We start from the raw sequence: 10914 nt of genomic DNA, 5'->3' as shown, positions 1-10914 counted from the left end.
TCCAAATTCGAGCCGTCCAAAATCAAAATAGATGGCTCAGATGCGCCTGAGCGGACACAATGTGATACCCAACTGGCACCGAAAAAATTCTCCTTATGGGACTGGCTCACTTTATGAACAAATTTTAAATAATAAGACATACTTTTAAAAGTCGTTGAGCTAATGGTAAAATTAACCACTTAACTGGCTCTTTCTATTCTTTTATTTTATTACTCCTATCCCAATAGTATATAGTTTCACCTTATTCTCTATCTATAGATACATGGGAAATACATAAGTTTGTATGTACGTAACTGTCCCAGCCTATATATCGGTACAAGCAACAGAGAAGGCCTCGGGCCTCAGTGGAAACCAACAATATAATTAAAGGGGGAAAAAACTGTCGTCTCTCTCTCTCTCTCTCTCTCTCTCTCAGTTCCTCGATTTCTCCACCGGCCGGGAAACAGACGGAGCTGAGACAAGTGCAGTGGAGTTGACCCTCGTCTAACCTAGTCAATGGAAAGCCGTGCCGAGTTTGTTCAGCTTCTTAGTTTGGTGGTGCTGGTTCAGTTTCTGGTAGCCTCCGCCGGGCCTGTATCTGACCCACATTGGTATCCCGCCGCCGCTACGTGGTACGGCAGCCCCGAGGGCGACGGCAGCGACGGTACGTCCCCACTTCAAACACCCATTTTTAACTCACATTGCTTTCACTTCTTCAAGTTTCATCTTTCTCATTTTTTTTATGGACGGTCCGGAATATCTCGACCAGCTTACTCGCACTTTAACTTATACTCTCCCAAATTCGGTCAAGGGCAGACAGACCGTTCACGACGGAACGATGACTTCCATCCCTCTCTGTGGAGTAGCACATTCCCAATTTTGGTTTTGACTGGAATAGATATGAAGCTCCGTTTCTGGGGGCTCTGGCCCCCACAGAACACAGTTTCGATGGGAAATTATTCAGCGCTTCTCGACACCAACATCATACTACCTTTTTGTTCAAAATTCTTATGGGTAAAATGGCAATGATGTGTCGTCTTTGTTGTGCTTTGGTTTCTAGCTAAAATAGTTGCTCATAATTTTAAATATTAAGGGCCCTGTTATTGACATAATAACAGTGCGGCACGCTATCTATTTATTTTTAGATAATTAGATGTTCGGATCAGCTTGGGTGCATTTCGACTAGTTCCGAAGTCCTAAAGTTAACGACCGGACAAACCATCCAATGACTCGATATATTTGAAATCTTTTGCCTACGTGGAATTTCGAAAATACAATCTGATGTTATTAATTTTGTCATGTCCACTTGATCAGCACTTGGGATTGTCCAGCATCCTATTTAGACAAGTGAAATTGCAAAATAACACATTTTTTTTGTCATATGCATATACTCTTTCACACACCTCGTAGAGGCCAACAATTTTTTCCAACGTTAACATCATAAATGTTACGAATACAGGTGGTACTGCATAGATCTAAACATATCTGTTTTCAGAATTGTTCGATGTGCGCGTAGGTTCCTTATTTATTAGTAACATTTTTTGAAGTTTTAGAAAAGACCACTGACAGTCTGACACCATTAATGTTTCAATTGGGTCGGGCACAGGAGGGGCATGCGGGTACGGGTCACTAGTGGACGTGAAGCCGTTACGGGCCAGAGTTGGAGCAGTGAGTCCAGTTCTGTTCAAAGGAGGGGAAGGCTGTGGGGCCTGCTACAAGATCAAGTGCCTTGACAAGTCCATTTGCTCCAGGAGGGCCGTCACCGTTATCATAACCGACGAGTGCCCCGGCTGCTCCCTTGGCCGTACCCAATTTGACCTCGGTGGTGCTGCCTTCGGCCGCATGGCCATCGCCGGTGACGGTAACCAGCTCCGCAACCGAGGCCAGATCTCCGTCATGTACCGCCGGTACGTATATAATAACTCTCCTTTCCAAAAGACCCCGTTCCCCTAATTTAAAAAAGTACTCTTTTTTTTTTTTTACACTGTATACTGTAAAGTCATAAAGTGTTAGTATTATTGGACTTCAGAAAAAAACAAATAGCTTGGTGCTTTTAACGGTCTTTTTTTTCTGTTTTGTCAGTTAGTGGTTGTTATTATAGTTTGTTAATTAATTTGTGGTACTGCTTGATGCCAACTACCAATGTAACTTTTTATTACGGATAGGAAAACAAATACTCCAATTGAACTCGGAGTCCATACGATTGTTCAATGCTCTTTTAGCGTTACGCACATCAAACAACTACGAACACAATTGTGTTTGGGCACGTACGTAAAAGCATTTATGTTCTCTATCTTTTCTTAACCGAAGACACTTAAATCTTTTTTATTCAATAGCAAAATAGCAGAGGCCATGTGCATGTCTTCCTTTTCACAAGAGAATAGCAAAACTATATATGGTGCCGAGATTCGGTCGACACACAATATTTGTGCAAAATCGTCCGATGCTTGTAGGGCTTATATTGCATTCGCATTACTTGCGTGAATCGGCTTGGCAACTCTGGACATAATCTGAATAAATGTGTTCCCAGCACTGTTCTTTTGACATTTAGGCCCTACTATTCATGGGTCAAACAAATATCTGTGACGTTCTAGAAAGTTAAATTCTGAAGGTAAATTAAGTTGTGTGGTTTATATGATTGAAGGACTCCATGTAAATATCCGGGGAAAAATATCGCCTTCCACGTGAATGAAGGATCAACGGACTTCTGGCTCTCTCTGCTGGTGGAATTCGAGGGCGGAGATGGTGATGTTGGATCAATGCACATAAAAGAGGTAGATATATATATCTATGTTCTTTTTTCCATCCGCTCTTCTTTTGATTGATTTCCATCGAAACATAAGCAGAAACAAAGGAGAGAGAAAACAGAATAAGAACATTTGTCGTAAGGAATCAAGGATCCGTTTATTTCACAAGTTTTTTCTTACTAAAGGTTTAAAAAAAGAAAACGGATCCTCTTCAATCCAACAAGTGTTGGAGTTTTTTTTCCCAAGTGTGATTCACATGAAACTCTGACGGATAAAAGTTTAATTCATGCATTGTTCGTAAAATATTGTTGAACTATCCGGAACAATTACTCGAGAGAATCTAAACCCATTATAGAAAAAAAGAGACGCATAGTCACCGCCAGACTACACCACACCAGGAAGACAGTGCTTGGGAAGTTTTCTGTAATAACCAGAAAACTAGAGGATAGTTCTGTAAATCAGAAGTTTCTATCATAAAAAGGAACTAAAATATTGCAAAGGCATATCTCGAATAATGCGAATACTCCCCAACGGGCAACGGCAAAGGAATTTTTTTTTTCTTTTCTAGGTGGTGAAAAAGAAATGTCTGCCCAGTCTATAACTAGAGCCAACGTGCCATCTGCTGAAAAGCACTTTCCCATCTCTCTCTCTCTCTCTCTCTCTCTCTCTCTCTCTCTCTCCTACTTGTATATTCTACTCTTGGATCAGTGTAAAAAGTGCAAAAGCCACTTGTGTGTCACACCATAAAGAACATACCGCCATAACAAAACTCTAAAAATAAAGCTCACTTTTGCTTTAGTTGGCGGTATATTTTGTGTTTTCATCATCTGCGGGTTTTTTATGCCACTCACCTTCAATTACAATGATGGTTATGCAGGCAAGCTCAACAGAGTGGGTAGAAATGCAGCACATATGGGGTGCGACTTGGTGCATAACTGCTGGACCCTTGAGAGGACCATTTTCAGTGAAACTCACCACTCTTTCCACTGCTCAAACCCTCTCAGCCAGAGATGTGATTCCGAGCAATTGGTCTCCCAAAGCCACCTACACCTCTCGCCTCAACTTCTCTTGATCGAATTGTTTGGTGGCCTGGGTTTCAACTCACCCATGAGCCCATGACATGAAAAGTAGTCGTTGTGGGTTATTTATTTCTATTTTTTTGAAAGAAAGTAGCCGTTCGATCGGTCTTTCTTGAAGCGTGATTGAAGTATTGTTGTGAGCAGTGTTTTTAGCGTAGGTCAATTTGTAGTGTTCGTGTTGCCCTCTCCAAAGGGGAGAGAGAGCTGTCTTCTTTTAATCACTAGGTTTGTTGTATGATCTTGTGGGTTAAGTTTGCAGTCCCATGTGGTTTTTTAATGAGCCTGGACCAATGTATGCAATTATTATTGACATTTGATAGGGTGAGATCGATATTTTTAGCTTAGTATACTTGAGTTTGGGTGCCACATTGAATCCAATTGTGTTCGGGGAATGTGTAGTGCCGGGATGCAATGTGGTAACATATACATCTTTTAACCTGATACTAAAACTTTGGTCATCATATATGAATGTACAATCAAAGCCAATGCTCATATCCAGGAACCCAAGAATGCTGTCAAGCATCTTGCTGCCGAGCGGGTCTATTGACCGGATTGGCCGCTCAACATCCACTTGACAGGAGGTGTTTGGCAGCATTACTATATCCGGTTAAACGGAATCAAATTTCCATGTACCCAGATCATTCCACACATGAAAATGGACGGGAGGGGTTCCACAGAGCGAAGATGTCAGAAACACATGAGTGTACTGTGTACAAAGCTGAGAAATCGCATTATATAGCTCTCACATGCAAAAGGGTTTCAAACACTCTGGAACTAATTTTGGCCCATTGGGTGGGGGGATAGCAAGGACTAGTGGACTACACGTGAAGGGGAGGTCCCCACCAACTTCTGGATATGTTCCCTTACCCCCCCCCCCCCCCCCCCCCCCCCCCCCCCCATGTGGATTGGCCATATCTTGAATCCTCCCAAAATTAAGGAGGCTTGATAGACTGTTATAGATTTGTCTATTTGTTGATTCTGTGACCCTACAAAATCATTCCTCAACAGAAATCAAATGGAAGGTATGAATTGTAGGGTATTAGTAAGAAAATCATTTGAGGTTAATTAGAAGTTTAAAAGGAGAGCAACATGACTGAGCAGAAAGCTACCCTGTGGAACAATAGTTTCATTTTTTTCTTTTCCTGTTTTGTTGGGGGAAGGGCAACAGTGTAGGAAATGATTGAAGAATCTTTACCCCTCTCCTACTATACTCGTTCTCTCCGACCTCCACCTATGTGGGCCATAGCCCGGACCACATCCAAGATTCAAACCTTTAAACTTATACATCTCATAATGTAGAATATCTCGGCAAAAAAATCAGTTTGATCAGATATCGCCATATCGGTACATACGTATCTATACAAGGACAAGGGAGCTTGACTTGTAACGTAGTTAGCCCAACGATTAGGGCTCTAATTCCATGGTGCATAGCTTCGGAGTTCAGTCCTAGCATTCCTCTTCCTCTTTCATTGGACTAGGTTACAACACCCTTTTAGTGGCCAAATTAAACAAAATTAATTTACAACACCCAGAGCCATTGCTAGAGCAAGACACTTCTATTGCAGTCAATCAAGGTACTTAACCAATTGAGGTTGTCAACTTTTCGCTGCCGAAAATAATAAGTACACGCCTACTAACCACGCCCCTCACATAATCAAAGCTCTTGCTTCCATAAGCAAAGAGCTCTTGCTATATATTGCTATCTAAGCTAAGTGACATCTTCAAAACCTACCTAAGGAATCCATTCTTCCTTTTATATTCTAGGGTTTCCTTGACATGCATGGGTTCCTTTTTACTGTTGGGAAAGAATAGACCAAATTCCCAAAAGTATATAAGTCATGCCAGAAACGCAATAATGTAGGGAATAAAATCTGAAATGCGAACACCGGCCACAATCAAAACCGGAAAAATAGGTTTATAAATGGGTTTACAAAGAGATGCAATGATCTCACAAACACTCTAAGGTTTATCTAACAAATTACAACCAAAGAAAAGAAAAACCTCACCAAGCCCTCTAGTACAGCCCAAGGAAAGAGCCCAAAACATAAAATAAATCAGTCCCAAAAGATCACAAACGTACAAACTGCTTCAAATTGCTTCAAAATGGCTATGCCACTCCAAAATTATTATTGCCACTCATCAAAAAATTACTACTGCCACCCAAAAATTACTAGTGTCACCCAAAGTTATTAACGCCACGTGATATTTTTTCCAATGCATAAATATACATTGGATGTATATTGAAACTGCAGATAATAATTGAGTTAATGGGCGTACGTGTTGGGTTTCATATTTTATGAATAGAGTTGGGTTGGGTACGAGTCCTAATTATCTAACTAATTGGATTGTAAATGGACTAATGATCTGTTAAAAACCCAACTCATATACCGGCCCAAGTTCAACCAAATCCGCCCCTTTGACATCCCTTGGTTTATGTCTTAGCTGCATTTAGTCTTTATTCAGAATGGCTCCCGTTTGTTGAACAACATATTAATTCAGTGCCACTGGGCTTTTCTCCAAAGGATAGAAGAACTTACATGCATTTGCTTCATGTCCACCGCCAAGAAGAATGTGGAACTCACACTAAGCTGTGATATTGGGATCCTTAATTTTGAGCCCCTAGGAGTATTGAGGTCTGCCCGTTTAGCTTCAAAACTCATCTACTTCAACTAAATAATAAGCAAACTTGCATATATTTGAGAAGAGAAAAACTTCTTTACGGAGCGTTCCGTGAAGAAGATTTATGGCACTAAATCGCAGGCGTGCAAAAGTGATTTGGATAGTTCGGAGATTGAAAAATCAATTTTGACAGGTAAAAATTAATTTTTTTACCGGTCAAAATTGAAAATACATCTCAGCCATTAATTGCGCGAATGGACATGTGAGATTCCGCCATGAATAAATTTCTCTCATTTGAGAAATATCCCATAAGGTAATTAGCAGATATATAAGAATTGCGTAATGATACTATTTGAGCCCATGCACTGCTAAAAATTTGTTTAGTCTGCTTTTTGAATTTCAATTTACAAGTGCGGGGAATGCTACACAATACACGCCCATTACTTTTTAGTGAATGTTATGCCAATATTTGGTGAATGTTACGCCTCCTTAGGTGAAATATTACTCTGCTAGTTTTGATGAATTTTACGCCTTTTTATGGTTATGATTAGAGGGTGCGCGCATACAAAATTTAACAATGTGGTAATGTTGCTGGTAACTGGGAGAAATCTTTATACTACTATATATAAATAACCAATGCGGATAAATAAATAAAAAATTACTATAACCAACCAAACAAAATTCAATTAAAATAACCATAGAGTCAACAGCAGTTTGCGTCTGGATATGCAAAAGAGAAAAAAAAATGTGTTCTTTCAAACACGCTTTGACAACAACAATGCAAAAGGGGAGTGTTGCTATAGGTACCGAAATGGGGAAGGGATTTCGGACCGAGGGCCGCCGGCGGGCCGTCTCCGGCCACCGGACGGCCGATCCGAGCCGTCCAAAAATTCTAAAAAAAAAAACCGAGGGGCCCAACGCGGGAATCAACGTCATCCGAGGTGTGTAGGGTGCTTGATCGGAGCACCCCTTTTCGTGTGTATATGTATATCTATCATTTTTCAATGCAAAATTACTACTCCAATCATTCTAGTGAAAGATTTGATGATTGTGAAAAAATAAAATTTGTCCCTCTATATTAGATCCGCAGTGTAGTTTAATAACATAGACGTATTATTTTCCTTGAATTCGAGAAAAATATTCGATTAAAATCACAAACCACTCGTTTTGCTAACCATACAAAATTCAATTAAAATCACGATAAAATCAAAAGCAGTTGCGTCCGGATATGCAAAGAGGAAAAAAAAAATGAATTCCTTCAAACATGCTTTTCACAACAAGAATGCGACCACTGCATCACCAGATATTATAGACATATTATTTTCCTTCAATTCGAGGAAAGAATTCGATTAAAATCACAAACCACTCATTTTGCCAACCGTACGAAATTCAATTAAAATCACGATAAAATAATCAAAAGCAGTTGCGTCCGGATATGAAAAGAGGAAAAAAAATGAATTCCTTCAAACATGCTTTTCACAACAAGAATGCGACCACTGCATCACCAGATATTATAGACGTATTATTTTCCTTCAATTTGAGAAAAGAATTCGATTAAAATCACAAACCACTCGTTTTGCCAACCATACGAAATTTAAAATCCTGATAAAATCAAAAGCAGTTGAGTCTGGACATGCAACGAGGAAAAAAAAAAAGAATTCCTTCAAACATGCTTTCCACAACAAGAATGCGACCACTGCATCACCAGATATTATAGACGTATTATTTTCCTTCAATTCGAGAAAAGAATTCAATTAAAATCACAAACCACTCGTTTTGCCAACCATACGAAATTTAAATTCATGATAAAATCAAAAGCAGTTGAGTCTGGATATGCAAAGAGAAAAAAAATGAATTTCTTCAAACATGCTTTTCACAACAACAAATGCAACTACTATATCCCTCTGCTGAAAGATTGATGATTGAGAAAAAAATTTAAAAAATTCCCTCTAAATTAGATCCGTAGTCTAGGTTAAGTAGTAAAGACGGCTTTGTTCATTTGGTAGTTTTGGGTATTTTAATTTTGGTAGTGGATAGAGAGAGAAATAGAGTAATGACTGGAAAGAGGGGTAATAAGTGGGGAGTGAAATGAGAGTAATAATTGGAAAAATTGGGTAATTGTTGGAGAGAAAATAGAATAATAATTACAAAACTAAACTAAATTTTTTCTAAACTTAGAAACGAACAAGGCCGTAGTATTTTCTTCTTGTTCGAAAACATAATTCACGATTGTTACATTCGGTGAGTCTTGGTGGCTCTCTTAAGAGTATAAATTTGTTCACCCACATTCTTGTATCTTGGGAAAAAAAATTCCAATATGAATAGCTTCTTTCCGAATTGGTTAATGGAGCATGTCGTGATCTGAGTCACATAATGCATGTGGTTGAGTGTAAGCGGCAACATGAAAGTGTCTTTCGAAAATATGACAAAATATTAAAATTCGCAAGAGCATATTAATCAAGTGTGTACAGTCTTACTAGAGAATTATGTGACCGACGTCTTGATTATTAAAGATGGACCCATTTCAATTCCAAGAAATTGGTTTGATAGTCAAGGTTTGAGACTTAAGAATTTGCTGTTTTCTTGATTTATAAGTTCGACATACACGGGACTTTTTCCGGCTCTAGCTACCCCCCAGTAAATGGCACATGGGATTGTCGAGGTGCGTAAGGTGTTGTGGGACAACCTAATAAGATATAAATAAAATGGCCCATTTGAATAGATGGGGTATTGAAATTTCTATATAAGAGATGTGATTCTGCTCACAGCTAGCCGAGGTATCCCTATTTCTGTAATTCCAAATCTACAGAGAGCTAATAAAGTTTATTGGTATCATTGGCTATGGCAGCCTCTCTTCCTTCCCAATATTCTTCCTTGAGCAAAATCAATGAAGAAGAGAGGGATGAAACCTTAAAAAAGGTGGAGAGAAGCTATGAAAGATATAGAGAGCTAATCTCAACCCTTCCAAAGGAAAAAGGTTGGGTATCTGATTTGTGCTTGTATGAGGGCTTTTGGTGCGAACGCCTGGCTGGTTTGAAAGGTATCATGTTTGCTCAGGAACATTTTCAGGCTCGCCCCACCGATGTTTTCTTGATCTCCACACCTAAATCCGGTACAACATGGCTCAAAGCCCTAATTTTTGCGATCATGAAGAGAACTTGCTACACCAATTCCACTCACCCTCTTCTCACCACTAACCCCCATGATTGCATTCCTTTCTTAGAGCTCAGGCTTTTCAGGGAACCCCCAGTCGCAGATGTTGAGAAGTTGCCCTCTCCTCGCCTTTTTGCGACACACATTCCTTACACGTCGTTGCCAAAGCCTATTCTGTGTTCTGGTTGTAAAATAGTTTATGTATGCCGGGATTCTAAAGACGTGTTGATATCGATGTGGTATTATATGGTCAAGATGAGATCCAAAGATCTTCCTCCTCTTTCGTTAGAAGAGGCATTTAAGTTGTTCTCTAAAGGTCTCTCTATTTATGGACCCTTCTGGGACCATGTGCTCGGTTATTGGAATGCTAGTATGGAATGTCCTCAAAGAATTTTCTTCCTGAGATATGAAGAATTAAAGAAAGAGACATTGATAAACGTAAGGAGATTGGCAGAGTTTTTGGGGCAACCTTTCTCCATGGAGGAGGAGAGGGAGCGGGTCGTGGAGGAAATTATAGAACTTTGCAGTTTTAAGAGGTTGAGCAACTTGGAGGTGAATAAAAATGGTTCACGCGATGCAGTTATCAAGAATGATATGTTCTTTAGGAAAGGTGAAGTTGGAGATTGGAGCAATCATCTAACAACTCAAATGGTCGAGAGTCTCGACCAGATTACCAATGAAAAACTACATGGTATATTTTGATTAGCTGTAGTAGTGGCATTTCTTATTATCACCGGTATTGGTGCCATTGAAGTTATGACAGGTTATGATGATATATGATACCATGGCAAGTTGTATTCTCTCCAATGTTGCTATTACTCTCGGCTCTATAATAAGAGAGAATCTGTTGTTGTTGTTGAATGTAATTCATTTGCCAATGAAATGTATCGGTTCTTTACTTTGAGTAATTTCCAGGAGTAAATTGTAATGAGAATTTTTCTTCTGATTACCTAAAAAAAAAACTAGTTTTAAATCTTCCCACATGGTTGAGTAAATTATTAATTTTTTCCTCTAATTAGAACCGTATAGTCTAGGTTAAGCGTAAAGACGTAATACTCCTATTATTTTGCTTTAATTCATTCGAAAAAAGAATTCACAATCTTACATTCGGCAAGTCTTGGTGGCTCTCTTTAGAGTGTAAATTCGGTCATCCACCAAGACTCACCCGAATGTAACTAATTAACTATAAATTGAGAGCTGCTACACACACAGCAGTCTGTGCACAGATTGTGCACAGATTTTTTTGTGGAGCCCACCACGGGTCCCACACAAATCATCTGAGCCGTTCATTAAATGTAAAACAGTTTTTCAAAGGTCCCCGTAAAAAATAGGCTCAA

General features: G+C 39.4%; 2 protein-coding genes across 2 annotated transcripts; both read left to right on the top strand.

The window, feature by feature from the left end:
• Positions 1-269: 269 nt before the first annotated feature.
• Positions 270-4149, top strand: LOC131321983 (expansin-B3-like). The gene is made up of 4 exons (XM_058353053.1): positions 270-643; positions 1586-1886; positions 2624-2753; positions 3604-4149. The coding sequence occupies exons 1-4, from the start codon at positions 496-498 to the stop codon at positions 3796-3798; spliced, it is 774 nt and encodes a 257-aa protein (XP_058209036.1). The 5' UTR covers positions 270-495; the 3' UTR covers positions 3799-4149.
• A 5116-nt stretch (positions 4150-9265) lies between these two features.
• On the top strand, positions 9266-10279 carry LOC131323653 (flavonol sulfotransferase-like). Its single transcript, XM_058355502.1, has one exon. It carries the CDS (start codon positions 9266-9268, stop codon positions 10277-10279), a length of 1014 nt encoding a protein of 337 aa, XP_058211485.1.
• The last annotated feature ends 635 nt before the right edge of the window (positions 10280-10914 follow it).

This window comes from Rhododendron vialii, chromosome 4a, assembly GCF_030253575.1.
Source record: "Rhododendron vialii isolate Sample 1 chromosome 4a, ASM3025357v1".
Lineage (NCBI taxonomy): Eukaryota > Viridiplantae > Streptophyta > Magnoliopsida > Ericales > Ericaceae > Rhododendron > Rhododendron vialii.
This window is presented reverse-complemented; position numbering and strand designations above follow the sequence as displayed.

Coding starts and splice junctions, on each gene's coding strand:
- LOC131321983 (XM_058353053.1), top strand. CDS start 496: ATGGAAAGCCGTGCCGAGTTTGTTCAGCTTCTTAGTTTGGTGGTGCTG. Junction 644..1,585: donor CGAGGGCGACGGCAGCGACG/GTACGTCCCCAC, acceptor GGTCGGGCACAG/GAGGGGCATGCGGGTACGGG. Junction 2,754..3,603: donor GATCAATGCACATAAAAGAG/GTAGATATATAT, acceptor ATGGTTATGCAG/GCAAGCTCAACAGAGTGGGT.
- LOC131323653 (XM_058355502.1), top strand. CDS start 9,266: ATGGCAGCCTCTCTTCCTTCCCAATATTCTTCCTTGAGCAAAATCAAT.